At 44.4% G+C, this 17,317-nt stretch overlaps 1 protein-coding gene and 2 long non-coding RNA genes across 19 annotated transcripts in view; 2 read left to right on the top strand and 1 right to left on the bottom strand.

Moving 5' to 3' along the window:
• The window catches only part of LOC106733017 (uncharacterized), an 88,098-nt gene that overhangs the window by 23,671 nt on the left and 47,110 nt on the right, over positions 1-17,317 (top strand). The gene's annotated exons all lie outside the window — the stretch shown is intronic.
• Positions 1-17,317, top strand: part of LOC142827330 (uncharacterized) — a 53,567-nt gene that overhangs the window by 12,538 nt on the left and 23,712 nt on the right. Inside the window, exon 3 of the long non-coding RNA XR_012902022.1 lies at positions 999-1,174. This is a non-coding gene — a long non-coding RNA (uncharacterized LOC142827330). The remainder of the gene's footprint in view (positions 1-998; positions 1,175-17,317) is intronic.
• The window catches only part of BZW2 (basic leucine zipper and W2 domains 2), a 95,511-nt gene continuing 84,994 nt past the window's right edge, over positions 6,801-17,317 (bottom strand). For 12 of the 13 annotated variants that reach the window (XM_075922262.1, XM_075922261.1, XM_075922264.1 and 9 more), the window contains 2 exons: positions 9,127-9,249; positions 6,801-7,242 (listed from right to left, as the gene is read on the bottom strand). In XM_075922262.1, coding sequence (XP_075778377.1) covers positions 7,187-7,242; positions 9,127-9,249 — 179 coding nt within the window. In that variant the 3' untranslated portion in view covers positions 6,801-7,186. Of the gene's footprint in view, positions 7,243-9,126; positions 9,250-13,860; positions 16,544-17,317 lie in introns of those variants that run through there. The other variant, XM_075922263.1, reaches the window with a different exon arrangement.

Raw genomic sequence — 17,317 nt, forward strand, 5'->3', positions numbered from 1 at the left:
CCTTCCTTTCAAAGCTGGTGTCTCACTTGTGTGTCTCAGGACATTATTTTCCTGTTTTTTTACTCCAAGCCCCATGCTTCAGGCAAGGAACAGGTGATACACACGTTAGATGTTAGGAGAGCCTTCGTCTTTTATTTAGAAAGAACAAAGCCCTTCTGTAGGTCTCCGCAGCTCTTTGTAACAACTGCAGAACAGCTCAAGGGGCAGCTGGTCTCTGCGCAGAGGATCTCCTCGTGGATTACATCCTGTATCAAGGAGTATTATGGGCTGGCCAAGGTAGCAGCTCCTCCCCTCACAGCTCACTCCACTACAGAGGTGTGGCAAGGGTGTTACGCGCCCGGGAACAAAGGCAAAATTTGCTCCTCTCCCCCTCCCCCCGCTATGCGGTGGGGTCCTGCACCTGGCGCACGGCTGAGCCTGGGAGGAGGGGGGAGCTTGTACCGTGTCTTCCCCCCTCCAGTTTAGGAGCAGGCCCCCGCACGCACTAACCCGCCAGTAGAGATGGAGGAGGGTCAGGTGGAGGCAGGGAAAAGGCTCCAGCCAGTGATGGCAGGTGGAGGAGCAGCAAGAGAGCTGAAGGATGACAGGGGAAGTGGAGAGGGACTAAATTAGCGGCCCCTAGCATGGCGCCTGGGGGCAACTTCCCCCCCCCTCACTACCCCACCACTACACTGGGGCCCAGGCCTCTTTCGTGGCTCAGGTCTCAATCCTGGACATCTGCAGGGCTGCCACATGGTCTTTGGTCCACACCTGTGCCAGTCATTATGCACTGGCTCACCAGGCTCAGGAGAACGCAGCTCTGGGTAAGGCTGTCCTCCACTCAGTTGAAGGTTAGAACTCCTGACCCCACCTCCTGGGGTTTCTGCTTTGGAGTCACCTACATGGAGTCGACATGAGCAATCACTTGAAGAAAGAACAGTTACTTACCTTGTAGCTGTTGTTCTTCGAGATGTGTTGCTCATGTCCATTCTAAATCCTGTCTACCTCCCCTTTTTCAGAGTAGTCCAGTAAGAAGGAACCAAGGGAGGGCCAGCAGGTGCCATTCTGGAGGGTTCCGCTGCTGGCCCAACAGGTACTGCTAAGGGAAAAAACTTCTGACGACATGTACATACAGTGCACACACACCTACATGGAATGGACATGAGCAACATCTCTGAGAACAACAGTTCTAGAGGTAAGTAATCTTCTTTCTGAGTTCTCTTATATACACCTTTCAGCATTTTTTAAGGGTACCAGCGTTACACAAAATGACATACATCCCAGCAGTAACTATTAGGGATAAAGAGAGAATTCATCAAATTTAATAAATTGAGGGTCAGTTCCAGTCACTACTTATAAGGGAATCTGTAGGGAAACTGAGGTATTTCAGGGAGAGATGTTAAGGGAGATAAGTATTCTCTACCCTCTGAGTCAGTGTGTAGTTTTTTATGGATCACTCTGATCTTGAGGGAGGGTTTTCTTTTTGAAGACTTAAAACCCCCAAATCCTTCCTCCTTAATTCATTAAAGATCTAATGGCATTTTCCCTCAGACTAGTGTCCCACACAAATTAACTATATTTTGCTTAAAAGAAATGCCTCTGGAGGAGGGATTCTTCACTTCCAACCCAAAGCCATTCTGTGAAACACTTGTGTGGTGGTTTTCACCAGAACTACATGTGCATATTTGCTTTATTGATGCATATAAATTGATTGCTCAGTGAGACTATGTATTAATGAGGATGTGTGGTTTTGCCAGCATACAGTTTTGGATTATGTTATATAAATGAAAAGGATAGCACTGGATGGATACACTCTAAAATGCTGCACTACTTTAAATATGACGAGGAGTCCTGTGGCACCTTATAGACTAACTGAAGTGTAGGAGCATAAGCTTTCTTGGGCAGAGACCCACTTCGTCAGATGCATGTATCTGACGACGTGGGTCTTTGCCCACGAAAGCTTATGCTCCTACACTTCAGTTAGTCTATAAGGTGCCACAGGACTCCTCATCGCTTTTGCAGATTCAGACTAACACGGCTACCCCTCTGATACTTTAAATGTAAATGCCAGGTGTGATAGCAGCTGAATGCATAACTGGGATACTTGTGATGAGTGAATCAGAATTCTAGCAACAGGGCAATATAGAAGTGGCACATTCAAGTTGAAAAATGGTGCTTTCACCCTACAGCCCTTTCACATTAGATGATCCGTCATTAACGCCATTGCTCACTGAGAAGCCATGTAATGAAGGCCATCAAGGGCATAAAGTGTTACAATTCAGAAACTGCACTCTGATATATTCTCACGACTTGATTTTAATTTAAGTAATCTCTAAGGACCAGCTGCATGGTTGCTGAATGACAGCTCTACCTAATCAGTGAGCTTTTTCTTTTTTACTATATAGATTAAAATCCATTTTAAAAGAAATTCCTCCGTGAAGCACGTACTGGAGGCCTTTTTTGTCTGAATCATCCCAAATTACCACCTGCTTGCTCAGTGGTGCATAACTCTCTGGCAGCCTTTGAGGAAGTAGGAATCTGCTTGGGGATATTTCAACACAAGAGTTGTATTCTGCTGTATTCATCAGCTACTTCTGGTAGGAGTGGAACCTGTGCCATTAAGAGAAACAATGAAGTATAGTCATGTGGTTAATTACCCACAGCTAGTATATACTATAGAATTATAGCATAATAATTTGCAGATACCTAACAGAAGACTCCTAATTCAATAAGGCTGTGTCTAGACTGGCATGATTTTCCGGAAATGCTTAACAAAAGTTTTCAGTTAAAAGCATTTTCGGAAAAGAGCGTCTAGATTGGCACGGATGCTTTTCCACTGTCCGAGACAGAACATCAGAAATGACTGCCCGTCGCAGGGAGCCATGGCCTGTAATACCTCTGAGGCTGGTATAGGGGGCTCTGTCTGTGAGGTGGAGTGTTTTCCATATAAGGGCATGTAAATTAATAATCTTCCCCTGCTCGCTCCACCCATTGCAGTAACAGATCAGCCAGTGGGCTGACTGGTGCTCAGGCCTGCTACTCCACCCACTGCAGCAAAAACCAACCTATGGGGTGATAAGTTCACAGGCAATAAAACAGGCAGGCAGCCCCTCTCTCACTGGGGATTCGCATTGAGTGAACGCCTGGCCTGATCACCCAGACGCCTTGCACCCCCCGCTCTTGAGTCTTACTGAGCGTACTCCGAGTTGGTCGACCCGAGTGGAGACAGTTTATGAGCGTGTGACCGGTACTTGTGTTCCTGCTGTCTCCAGAACTGGTATAACACCCCCCCCCCCCCACCATCATCCCTATCCTAATTGATTTTTTAGTTGTCCTTATTGCTTGCCAAGTGACAGTGGCTAAAAAGTTACTAAGTTAGTTTATAAATAGTTGTGGTTTAGGTTTTTTACTGTTTCCTTGTATAAAGTTGTGTAAATAGTCAGCCCTATGGATAATACCAGTGTTAATTCAACTGTTCCTAACCCCTGGGCAGTTATTGGGAATTATTGTGATTTAGAAAAGCCTCAGGGAATTGTTTTGTGTTGTCTGGCAATCTGTTTAATTTTTGTTCTGATGATTGTCTGGCGCCATCAAAATAAAATCAGTTTGTGCTTTTTGAAACCCCCAGTTGTGGTCTCATCCTTTCCGGCATCCCTTCGAACCTCGTGTATTACGGGGACTGACATCCACAAAAGCACTTTTTGCAGAAAAGCATCCGTGCCAATCTAGACGCGCTTTTCCGCAAAAAAGCCCCGATTGCCATTTTCGCGATTGGGGCTTTTTTGCGGAAAACAAATCTGAGCTGTCTACACTGGCCCTTTTGTGCAAAAGTTTTGCGCAAAAGGACTTTTGCCCGAACAGGAGCAGCATAGTATTTCCGCAAGAAGCACTGATTTCTTACAGTAGGAAGTCAGTGCTTTTGCAGAAATTCAAGCAGCCAGTGTAGACAGCTGGCAAGTTTTTCCAGAAAAGTGGCTGATTTTCCGGAAAAACTGGCCAGTCTAGACACAGCCTAATAGTTTAACTTGGAAATATCTGACACAGCCTTCCATACTTACCCCCCTCTCTCCTGATTAGGGGCACCTCTTTTCCAGCGGATATATGCACGGGTTATTTCCTCACCTGCCAGACTCTTTGGATCCCTTGTGTCTGTACAGTAGCAGCAACAAATGGCCTCTCTGTCTGTGGCCCACACCACAGTTTCCTTTCTCTCTCTCATTCTCCATCTGATGGAATGCTAGCAGCAGGAAGTCAGGGTGTGATTTTCCTGATAGCTCACCAACCAGTTAAGGATGCAGGGGCAGGTCTAGCCTCTTCATGGCACTTTGTTTTGGTATGTGGCACAGAGGCTACCCAAGTCCGTGCTGGGGGTGGGGCAAAAGGAGCAGTTGCTCTGGGGCCTGGCAGTTCAGCAGCCCCGTGCTGTGCACACCAATTGACTCTGAACACAGGCACAGAGGGAGGTGTTGCTAGCTGCCTCAGCCCCACCTCTTCCACCAGAGACCCTGCCCCAACGCCCTGGGGCTACCTGACGTATTTCTTCACTGAACTGAGTGCTGTGACCCTGGACCATTTGTTTGAGTGCATGAACTATTTTGTTGCAGTGCCTGACCCGTCAGGTCACGGAGGGTGGGTTATTGGAAGGCTTTCCTACCCTTTAAAAACTTGTGTTTTAGTTTACTAGAGATCTCCATGCTGCTATAAGAGCTACCTCTCTGCTCTGATCATTGCCAGTACTGTGCCATGTGTTGTGCACTCTGATGCCCTAACAGCACTGAGAGAACAAGCAAACAGCCTGCCTTTGCAGCAAATGCAGCTCTCCGGCACGCGGTGTGACCTTAGAGGGCACTACTCACAAACCAGAGCGGTCTAGGGATTAGAATATTGTCTAAATCCTAAAAAGGCCTGAGCCTCAAACTCCCATTGATGCCTCAGGAGGAAGGAAAGTCATGTGACTAAGGCACTAGCAGGCCTCAAGTAGAACTATTCTGATTGGACCCGCCTCATCATCTCTAGCCTGATTCTGGCCTGCATATATATACCTGCCTCTGGAAATTTCCACTACATGCATCTGACAAAGTGGGTCTTTGCCCATGAAAGCTTATGCTCTAACACTTCGGTTAGTCTATAAGGTGCCACAGGACTCCTCGCCGCTCAAGTAGAACTAGCTTCCCAGCCCTGCCCGGGGACAGCAGTTGTGACATTGGGAAAGTCATTTAATCTCTTGCTCAGATCATAATCTGTTGGGGTTTTTTTTAAGACATTGTTGCATTTAAGGTTGCTGTGATGAGGAATCCATAAATATTTTCAGAGGGGCTCTGCTACTGCCTCGAAAGATAGCTGTAGGTGACACAGAGGTGGCCATGCCTCACCACATCTTTAGCTCTTCCTGAATTCAAATTAGAAATCTGAGGTTCATTGTATTAAATGAATGGTTTATTATGGGCCCAGACCAATGGGCACCGCGGGAGGCATCTCAGGCCAGGCCACCATTTCTAGCAGCTCCCATTGGCAGAGAATGGCAAACTTTGGCCAACAAGAGCTGCAAGCGGCTATGCATGCAGATGCACTGGTAGATAAAGCATCTGGTAGCCCACAAGGGGCTAACCCCAGTGAACTCCATCTGGCCTGGGGGCTGCTTACTGCTCACCCCGATACATGCCATAGTTAAACGTAATTCAACTGGTGGCAATAATAGCCAACATCAGAAACTGTGCTACTCTAGCTCTGGAGTAAAACTGCATCTGTTTTATAGTTCTTCACTGTAGAGCTTTCTCTTGCCACATGGGGTTTTAACACAGTAGCAATCAGCACAATATCTTGTACTAGTATTGTTCTGTGAACTGGATGAGTACTTCTCTTGTAAACTCTTGGCATCCAGAAATTGCCTTTTTGCTCTGCTTTTGAATGGCACCTGGATGAGTGGGTATCTGATCTATGACTAGCACCTAGATGCTGATACAATATAAACACATTGACAGATTATGAATTAGGACGCTGCTGCATGTTAATACCTTTCAGAGTTGTATTGAATGTACATGGAAAACCAATACATTTACTGTACCAGAAGCAGGCCTCAACCAAAACTTGTATTCACACATCTCAACTTTGGAGAAGGGCTTTAAAGGACAATTCACCTGTTGCATCCAGAACATCTGGGCATACATGAAAGTCACGGTCTGGTGCAACTCTCTAGGGATTGCAGAGGAAACACCCAAAGCTAAAAGCAGAAGTCTCTAAAACTTGTAGAGCCAGCTGTTAGTAGAGGGCGAGAGGTTAACAAGCTTATTTCCCTCTTTGCACATGAGGAGACACAAGATACAGTAACCGGTATCGTACACATGCCCCCACCATACCTGTGAAGACCTGCATCTGGAGAAGGAAGATAGAACTGCACATGCAGATGAGCATGTCTCTCCTTCCAAGATAGATTTTTAGGAATGGTAAAAGTGCACATACATTGAGAGCATGGCTGTCATGTCCCCCTTTGACAATGTCATCTTGTATCTGTACAATAAAGGCAGGATTCTTACCCCTTTTTTGCACTTTGCGGGATTGGAAACTTTAAGAGCATCCTGATGTGCAGGTTAACACAGATTGGGTAGTCTGTCCAATTTGGATCAGACAAAATTGAGGAAAAAAAAGTGCTTATTGCCTATCCTTAGCCAACTGTAGCTTTGAACCGTGAACTTTAAAAATACAAAAAATGAGTAGAGGAAGTTTCAAAATATGTTGCTGAGATTTCACATCAGGAACAATAAATTTTGTCTGCCACTGAACACATTAAGTCTATGAAACAAAAGCACTGAGAACAAAGGAAGTAAGATACAAAAAGCCATTTATTCAAAAAAATGTGGTGGTATCAAGTCACATATACAATATAAGTTACAAACACAAATCAAACAATTCTGTAAACAGACATAGGAGTATTAACACATCACAGTACCAAAAAAGATAAAAAGGAGTCCATAAATATTTCATTCCATGTTTCCTATAGGTTTCCTTGCTGAATGTCTTTAATTCTAATTCACTGGACACTAACTTAGGCAGAGTCCCAAGGAGAGCATCTAATGCCTCAGGCTCCATTAGAAGAGTTTATTCTTCTAAATGAAAGGAAAGCACAGCCATGAGTTTTCTGTATGACACTGAAAAAAAAATCTCTTTTGCTTGAATAGTGTGGCATTCCTCAAGAGCACTTGGCAGTAGCCTAGAGATTGTGCTTCGTTGAACCATCTTCATTGTCCTCACCTTCAGATTCTGATTCTATGAGGTTAAAAAGAAAAAAGGTAAAACTTTTCAGCTCTAACAGGACTTACGGTGACAGTTATATTGTTATTCCTGTAAACAGTAACAGTAAAGATACCCTTGCAAAAAGATGAATAAAGATTTGCCTCCTACATCACATTTCCTAGGGAAGGGAAGTTGGATCATTGAAAACGGCTCAGCAAGAAACATACTGCAAACAGAATGCCTAATTCTACTCTCAGTTATACTCACAGATTTGAATTATTACAGTTCTAAATTTAGAACAGAATCTAGACCTACCTTTCCCATAAAATAAAGTGAGTTAAAAGTATATATTGGTTAAATTTAGGTCCAAGCAGGATTGTTGATGTCCAGAATACAAGTTACATACTGCAGCTGGTGTGCTCTGTTAAATCAGTTTCTGAAGACTCTCATGATATGGACTGTTCACAAAACTAGTGGCTATAAACAGACTGAAGAACAGGTCAAATATTTGCTAACAAAAATCTAAATAAAACATTATATCTCCCCAACTGCCAACTAAAATTAAGTTTACGTTATGCTGAATCTCTTACTGGTCACTTATGGGGAAAGTATGTTGCAAATGTATTTCAAACCAAACTTAAAAGTGCAAAGTCACGCAGAAGACTTTTTTGCAATAAGCTGACGATGTATCAGTGAGAGAAGACCTGAGTGTCATCCTGTGTTCAATGATACAAGCCACAAATGTGATTCCACTGTGGAAAAAAAGACAAATGCAGTCCTGTGATGCACAGTATTTCCAGTAAAGACAGGGTAGTGTTAGTGCCATTATATAAGACCACCTCACCTGGAACACCATGTGCAATTCTGGTGCCCCGTTTAAGATGAATTCAAATTGGTGCAAAGAAGAGCTACTCAGATGATTTGAGGAATGGAAAACCTACCTTCTGAGGAGACTTAATGAGTTTGGGGGATATGATTGCTCTCTATAAATACAGCAGAGGGTCAATAAAATGTCAGAACAATCAGAACCAAGCACTTCTCAAAGTAACCAGCCAAGTCCAGGACGATGATTAGCAAAATTCCTCAGACTTTCATGTGTGAAAGGCTGAGCAATTTAAAATGACATTCTGTTTATTTCCCGTTTGTTTTTGTAATGCAATTTAAATAAAAAATAAAAGGATTATAATTGGAATGCAGGGCATTAGTTATCAAGTATTTGTAACTCAAGTTGTGTGTGTTTTGAGGAAATGCTGAATAGTTAGTGACTTTTTTCTGTGTTATTAGTTTTAATAAATTATCAAAACAGTTGAAACTGGTGTGATTATATATTGCATTATTTAATAAATTAAATACAATTTAAATTCTGAATATTGAATAAAATATTCATGCAGAATTTTGAATTTTTTGGTACAGAATCCCCTCAGGAGTAACCTGCCAATCAATGCAACTAACATGGGATCAGTTTTCAAAAGGGACTGTTCACTTGTTCTTATAGCAGGAAGGCAAAGAGTTTACTATGGTAGGGCACCAGCCTAGGCCGAAACACCCATTCATATCCCTTTCCATTACTTATTTTAAACAGTAACTACAGTTCTTGTTTCTTTATGAGTGCTTTTCTTGTTCAGGAATTCCGCATTATTCAATGAAATTAATTCTACAAGATTGGTGGAATTTTATGAGCTCAAAACTTCATGTGGATATCATTAATAACATGAGAAATAGTGGTGCCTACCTTTTAAAAATGAAGATTGGAAACTATGATGACCAGGAACAGTTTTTTACTATACATCTATGCAATACACAGTGGGGTCATGACTGGAACCTATAGGTACGACTATAATATAACTAACAAACAACAGCTTTAAGATGGATTTGCCAAAATGCTACTAAATACTCTTATGTTAAACAGAATTATACCTTCTTCAGCATTTTGCAGCCACTCAACAAATTTCTTCATCTGGTCAAGAAATACACTTTTGCCTTTAGCAAGATGTGCTTCTTTGTACCACTTCAGGATGGCTTCTTCGCTCAGGACATCAGCTGCAATTCAGAACAACACTTGCAAAGATTAGCATAAGACAGAAGACAATGAAAAAAATAAAATTAAATACTGCTAGGCTGAGGTAGTATTAATGAATCATTTTGATCATAGGGAGGGTAAGCTTTGAATCAGCATTGTACTTGACAGTAGGCCGTAACTGCAGAATGTCACATTAGAGAGATTCCAGCTGTGTGTCATACTGGGAAGTCAATCATTAGTTAAATGTTAACCTTAAAATAAACCACTGTGTCTCATGCTTCTGCAAAGAGTAATTACTCCTCTACTCAACTGGCTTTAAATAAGAGATAAAAATATACCAATTTCAAAGGACGTCTACCTGCATCTTTTAGGATTCACCTCAATAAGAAATACTATTGTTTCTTTTGCTACTGACTCCCATAACTGTGCAAGATTTTGAAAAATTAAAGTAACAAGAATCCCATCCTAATGTGGAGTCTCTTATCTTTCCCAGCTGATTAAACATTAACCATCACAGGAAATATTTAAAAGGACCATGCTCTCAAAATTCTTCTTTTAAGAACCAAGAACAAAAATAATTGATGGGCAAGAGGCACATCAGGCTGAATAAACTGAGTCAGGACGCTCAATGGTCCTAGCTGTTGTTAAACAATAAGCCTCTAGCCCAAGAGACAGAGCTTCTGCAATACAGCCAATAAATGCCTCTCATTGAGCCAATATCTATGATGCATTGTGGCCTTCAGGGCCATTGGATGACATGAGGCTAGAATAAAAACTGCATCTGCTCATAGTCAGCACATTTTCAGAAGTGATTTACACCAGCTTCTTCAGTGCTACCTAGTATATGGGATTCCCCTCACTACTCTGCTGAGTATCAGGACAAAAGTATATTCTACTGTGGCAAAAAGATTATAGGCAGATACTAGCAGTGAAAGACCAAAGAAAATTAACTCCATTATCTAATTTAGAAATGTGCATCTACCCATTTGTTCAAGAACTACTACAAGCTAGGGCCATGCAGCTTCCTCTTCTCTTATCATAAAGCAAGGTCAAGGGTTGGTTGTGCCAGGAAAACGGGAAGTGCCTAAATGGGACAGTTTTCCATAACATGGAAAGGGATGGGGCTATTCAGAGGGATGCAGTAGTGCAGAGTGACCACTAGAAACATAAGAATGGCCGTACTGGGTCAGACCAAAGATCAATCTAGCCCAGTATCCTGTTTGCCAACAGTGGCCAATGTCAGGAGCCCCAGAGGGGGTGGACCAAAGACAGTGATCAAGCAATTTGTCTTCTGCCATCCTTTTTCAGTCTTTGACAAAGAAAGGCTGGGGCACCATTCCTTACTCCCTGGCTAATAGCCTTTTATGGACCTAACCTCCATGAATTTATCTAGCTCTTTTTTTAAACTCTGTTATAGTCCTAGCCTTCACAACCTCCTATGGCAAGGAGTTCCACAGGTTGACTGTGAACTGTGTGAAGAACTTTCTTTTATTAGTTTTAAACCTGCTACTCATTAATTTCATGTGGTGTCCTCTAGTTCTTATATTATGGGAACAAGTAAATAACTTTTCTTTATTCACCCTCTTCACACCACTCATGATTTTATATACCTCTATCATATCCCCCCTCAGTCTCCTCTTTTCTAAACTGAAAAGTCCCAGTCTCTTTAGCCTCTCCTTATATGGGATCTGTTCCAAACCCCTAATCATTTTAGTTGCTCTTTTCTGAACCTTTTCTGATGCCAAAATCTCTTTTTTGAGGTGAGGAGACCACATCTGTATGCAATATTCAAGATGTAGGCGTACTATAGTTTTATATAGGGGCAATAAGATATTCTTCGTCTTATTTTCTATCCCTTGTTTAATAATTCCTAGCATCCTATTTGCTTTTTTGACTGCCGCTGCACACTGCATGGACGTTTGCAGAGAACTATCCATGATAACGCCAAGATCTCTTTCCTGATTAGTTGTAGCTAAATCAGCACTCTTTGTATGTATAGTTGGGATTATTTTTTTCAATGTGCATTACTTTACACTTATCCACATTAAATTTCATTTGCCATTTTGTTGCCCAATCACTCAGTTTGGTGAGATCTTTTTGAAGTTCTTCACAGTCTGCTTTAGTCTTGACTATCTTGAACAGTTTAGTATCGTCCACAAAGTTTGCCACCTCACTGCTTACCCCTTTCTCTAGATCATTTATGAATAAGTTGAATAGGATTGGTCCTAGGACTGACCCTTGGGGAACACCATTAGTTACACCTCTCCATTTTGAAAATTTACTATTTATTCCTACCCTTTGTTTCCTGACTTTTAACCAGTTCTCAGTCCATGAAAGGATCTTTCCTCTTATCCCATGACAACCTAATTCACACAAGAGCCTGCGGTGAGGGACCTTGTCAAAGGCTTTCTGGAAGTCTAATTATACTATATCCACTGGATCCCCCTTGTCTACATGTTTGTTAACCCCTTTAAAGAACTCTTATAGATTAGTAAGACATGATTTCCCTTTACAGAAACTATGTTGACTTTTGCTCAACAAATTATGTTCTACGTGTCTGAAAATTTTATTCTTAACTATTGTTTAAACTAATTTGACCGGTACAGACGTTAGACTTACTGGTCTGTAATTGCCAGGGTTGCCTCTAAAGCCCTTTTTAAATATTGGCATTATGTTAGCTATCTTCCAGTCTTTGGGTACAGAAGCCGATTTAAAGGATAGGTTACAAACCACAGTTAATAGTTCCGCCATTTCCCATTTTAGTTCTTTCAGAACATAGGGCAAATGCCATCCAGTCCTGGTGGTTTGTTAGTGTTAAGTTTTTCTATTTGTTCTAAAACCTCCTCTAATGACACTTCAATCCGGGAGAGTTCCTCAGATTCATCACCCACAAAAGATGATGTAGGTTTGGGAATCTCCCTAACATCTTCAGCCATGAAGACTGAAGCAAAGAAATCATTAAGTCCCTCCACAATGGCTTTATCGTCCTTGATTGCTCCTTTTGCATCTCCATCATCTAGGGGCCCCGCTGGTTTTTTAGCAGGATTCCTGCTTCTAATGTACTTAAATGTTTTGCTATTTCTTTTTGAGTTTTTGGCTAGCTGTTCCTCAAAATCTTTTTTGGCTTTTCTTATTACATTTTTACACTTAATTTGGCAGTGTTTATTTTCCTTTCTATTTACCTCTCTAAGATTGGACTTCCACTTTTTAAAAGATGCCTTTTTATCTCTCACTGCTTCTTTTACATGGTGGTTAAGCCACGGTGGCTCTTTTTTAGGTCTCTTACTATGTTTTTAAATTTGGGGTATACATTTAAGTTGGGCCTCTATTATGGTGTCTTTAAAAATTTTCCCTGCAGCTTGTAGGGATTTCACTCTAGTCACTATACCTTTTAATTTCTGTTTAACTAACCTCCTCATTTTTGTGTAATTCCCCTTTTTGAAATTGGACTGCTGAGGTTTTCCTCCCACCACAGGAATGTTGAATGTTATTATATTATGGTCACTATTCCCAAGTGGTCCTGTAATAGTTACCTCCTGGACCAGTTCCTGTGCTCTAATAGGACTAAATCAAGAATTGCCTCTCTCCTTGTAGGTTCCTGTACCAGCTGCTCCAAAAAGCAGTCATTTAACGCATCGAGAAATTTTATCTCTGCATGTTGTCCTGAGGTGACATGTACCCAGTCAATATGGGGATAATTGAAATCCCCCATTATTATTGAGTTTTTTATTTTGATAGCCTCTCTAATCTACCTTAGCATTTCAACGTCACTATCACTGTCCTGGTCAGGTGATCGATAATATATCCCTACTGCTATATTCTTATTAGAGCATGGAATTACTATCCATAGTGATTCTATGGAGCATGTTGATTCATTTAAGACTTTTACTTCATTTGATTCCATATTATCTTTCACATATAGTGCCAATCCGCCACCCGCACGACTTATTTTGTCCTTCCAATATATTTTATATCCCAGTATGATTGTGTCCCACTGATTGTCCTCATTCCACCAGGTTTCTGTGATGTCTATTATGTCAATCTCCTTGTCACGGGGTGGGGGCGCAGACCGCCGCCACTCCCCGCTGGAAGTTAGATTGTGCCCAATGCACCGCTGGATTCCGCACCTCTTAGGCGGAGTGGGGGGTCCGGGCCCGCCCTCACTCTGGACCCCGACCCAGGGCCCTAACACCGAGACCGTGCCTCTCGGTGGTAGCAGGGGGGTTAGTACCCCAAACGCACCTGCTCCCGGGATACACGACCCGCCCTGGGTCTTCCTCCACTCCGCCGGCTTCCCTCGCGTCGGCTATCCAGCCGCCTCGCTTGGGGCCTCCCCCTCCGGAGTCCTTCCTGCAAGGGTCCCTCCCCCTGCTGCACTCCCCCTCTCCGCTCCTTCCACGCCGGCTGCCCCCTTTGCGCCCGCCCTCCCCTCTTTTCTACCGTCCCGGCACTTCCGGGTTCCCCCCTCCCCCTCCGTCATCGCGCCCGTGACATCACCCGTCACGCTCCCGGGCGCGCCATGATGACGTGCCACGCCCCCCTCGCTCGAGCTTCCCAGGCCCGAACGGCCTGCTGCGTCCGTGACCCCCCCCCCCTCGGTGGCCCCAGGTAACTTTGGCGAGTGGCGGGGCTGCTCTGCCCCGTCACACTCCTCCTTTAATATAATGTTCTCTAATTCACCCATCTTATTATTTAGACTTCTAGCATTTGTGTAGAAGCACTTTACAAAATTGTCACTGTTTGTCTGCCCGCCCTTCCCTGATGTATTAGATTCTTATATATGTGCTTGTTTCTCGTCTGATCTGGCCCATACTTTATCATCTCCTCTCCTCTTTTCTGACTAAAACCTAGAACAGTGTTTCCCAATTTTTTTTGGCTATGAAACTCTTTTCAACTTCTCAGAATTTCAAGGCACTGCTAGGTTTGTCAAGCAAATTAAAAACAAAAAAACAAAAGAGGGGAACCCACCAATGCATGAAAATCACATTCCTTTCCCAAGACCCCATGCATTTGAGGCCCCATCCTTTCTGTTCCCCTCCTCCCCATCACTTGCTATCCCCAGCCCTTATATATTCTCACTGGGTTGAGACAGGAGGTGCAGGCTCTGGGGTGGGAATGAGGGATTTGGGTGTGGGAAGGGGTGAGAAGTGCAAGCTCTAGGAGGGAATTTGGATTCAGGAGAAGGGGATGTTGGCTCAGGGAGGGGGCTCCAGGCTGGGGAGTGTTGGGCTCAAGTGGAAGGTTGGGGTGCTGAGCAAGTCACAGGCTTGTGGATGTGAGGGTGCAGGAGCTTGGGCTGGATATGTGAGGGGCTCAGGGCAAGGAAGCTGTGAGTATGATGGGCACAGGACACAGATTTGTGATGTGTGGATGGTGCAGGAATGTTGTGGCAGAAGACTGGGGATGCAGGAGTTTGGGGATGTAAGAGGCTCAGGACAGGGGGTTCCAGTGTATGATAGGCTCAAATTTGGGGTCAGGTGGTGCAGGAGTGTTATGATGCTGCAGTAAGATGGGGATTTGGCCTCAATTAGGGGTAAGTTTGCCAGGCGTCATTTTTAAATAAAATATTATGTCAAACTCAAAAGGTTTTAGTATTGTCTTTATTTATGAGAGGAGCAAGGAACCTGTTTTGAGTAAAGGGTCACTGACCCACAGAAAAGTAAGTTGGGGCCACACAAGTGAGATGCAAAAAAAACCCTCCAAAACTCCCAGGCCTCACTACTGTGGTCCCAACTGTACTGGTGGGGGCAGGGGACAGGGTGCTAGTGTGTGCTGGGGCCAGGAAGAGAGTGCTGCTGGGTGGCTGCACAGGTGGCGGGGTGCTGGGACAGGGACATGGTCCTGCTGGGCACTGGGATGGGTAGCAGGGTGCTGGGACCAGGAACAGGGTGCTGCTGGGTACTAGGATGGGTGTCAGGGTGCTAGGGTGTATGGCAGGGTGCTGAGGCCAGAGACAGGGTGGTGCTGGGTGCTTCAGTGGGTTGAAGGATTCTGGGGCTGGGTGCTGCTGGGGCCAGGGACAGAGTCCTGGGATCAGGGACAGGGTGGTGCTGGGTGCTACGGTGGATGGCAGGGTGGTGCTGGGATGAGTGGCAGGGTGCTGCTGGGTGCTGGGGACAGTGCTGGTGGGAGCAGGGGACAGGGTAGTCATGGGGGGGTCTGGGCAGGGGCAGATGGGACCAGTACCTGGAATCCTACAGCACCTCTGGGTTCCAGAAAGTATGCAACTGCACTTCCCCTCCCCAAACAGCTGGCGTGCACGCTGCCTGAACAGCAGGGGCTGTTGTACTCCAGCAACTTACTTCCACGATGCCATCCGGTGGGGGAGGGTGCGGGAAGTCCCAGAACAGAGAGCGCTGCCTGCACAGTTAGAGCCGTACAGCCCCCGGTCTCCTGACCTCCCCTCATCACGCAGAAAGGCCGCAGAACTAAGTTACCAGGTGTGTCAGCTCCAGCTGTTCAGGCAGCGTGTGACAGGTCCTTTGGGGGAGGGGAAGTGCTTCCCTCCCCGCTGTGGATCACGTAGGGTAACCCCTGTCTGGCACCCCACTATTGTGCTGGCCTGAAGCAACTGTTCCCCTCTGCCCCCGCCTCGCTACGCCTCTGCGTCGCCAGGGAGGAACGGGAAACAAGTGTGCTGCTTCTTTAAGAAGCTGGCTAGCCGGGGCACTGTCTTTCAGAGGGGGCGGAGGAGTGCCGGCTCCTCGCGAGACCCCAGGGTTTCACAGAGCACCAATTGGGAAACACTGACCTAGAGAATCTCCATCTAATAGACTCTTCTCTAATAGAAGTCTTAGTCAGATCCACGTGCTCTTCTTGAGGAGCAACTGCACGATCAAGAGAATGGTCAAATGGGGACAGGGTTCCTCATGGCTGGCCCCTTCCCCAAACCACTCTCCCCCCGACCCCAGCCACAACCCCAGAGTGGGGAGGGGCAGGAAGAAGGCTGGTGGAGAGGGCAGAGAAAAGCACAGTCACATGCTTAAGGGCTTTCCTGAACTAGGGGGGGAGGTCTGAGGATGATGGATCTGTAACAATTGTAAAATCTGTTCTAGTGGTCGAGATGTTACAAAAATTAGATGAGTCTTAATCCAGAACAGAAAAAATCATATTACACATGTGAAAAATGAGAAAGGCCCCAAGATGGTGGGGAAATTTGCCTGCATATAATTTCATGACACTAAAAAGAAGTGAATGTACCTGCAGTGACAGGAAATGCATCCAGAAAAGGAATAAAAATACCTTAAGTTACAGAAATGACAATCACATCTTTTCTTTCATTTCCGAGAAACATCCTTGGTAATTCATTTGTGCCTGCAATGTTCATAAGAGAGAATATTCTCCTGTCAATGCAGAGATGTTCAATTAAGCAAATCAGCCAGGACGGGGTGTCGTTAATGATAGCCCTAGATTGCTCAGAAGCAAAGGGAACATCAGGGATGGTTTATTTTAGGTATTTCTGATTAAAGTTTATGACAATTATTTTTTACATGCTGCAACTGTTTCAGCTGAGCCCCCTGGGATGGGGCTACACACCCCCTAGGTGTATCCAGCATGACACCACTAAATCTGGGCACCAATTTAGTGTTCCATATGCCTAAGGATGGTCTGGCTGCTCTGTTTAGCTGTCTGCATTAAGTGTTGCACTAACTTACACTGGGCTGCAGTGGGCAGGGAACCCACAGCCTAGGATTGGCATATCACCAGGATATCCTGGTCATATCCCTTTTCTGTGCTACGCCAGCACAAGTGAGGACTGATAACATGGGGGTCCTTAGATCATCTCTAAATCACTAGAGGATCGCCTTTACACTGGGATAGTCTGCTCTGGGATGGTTAAATTGGCTTTCAAGGTCAGATTAGGCCAAGCAGCATGGCACAGAGCTGCTCCACTACATGAAGAAATCTGGCTCTCTCACTGTACATTATGCAGGTAACAGATTTCAGAGTAAGAACACAGACTTTTAGGTTTTCTAGTTTACATTCAGACAGCATTTTTGCTGATACATTAAGGGAAAATTCCATCTTACCCTCTAGAGAAATAGCAATCTGGTGCCCTGCTCCCATTGACCAACTCCCATTTGCCCC

Source organism: Pelodiscus sinensis, chromosome 2 (genome assembly GCF_049634645.1).
Source record: "Pelodiscus sinensis isolate JC-2024 chromosome 2, ASM4963464v1, whole genome shotgun sequence".
Classification (NCBI taxonomy): Eukaryota; Metazoa; Chordata; order Testudines; family Trionychidae; genus Pelodiscus; species Pelodiscus sinensis.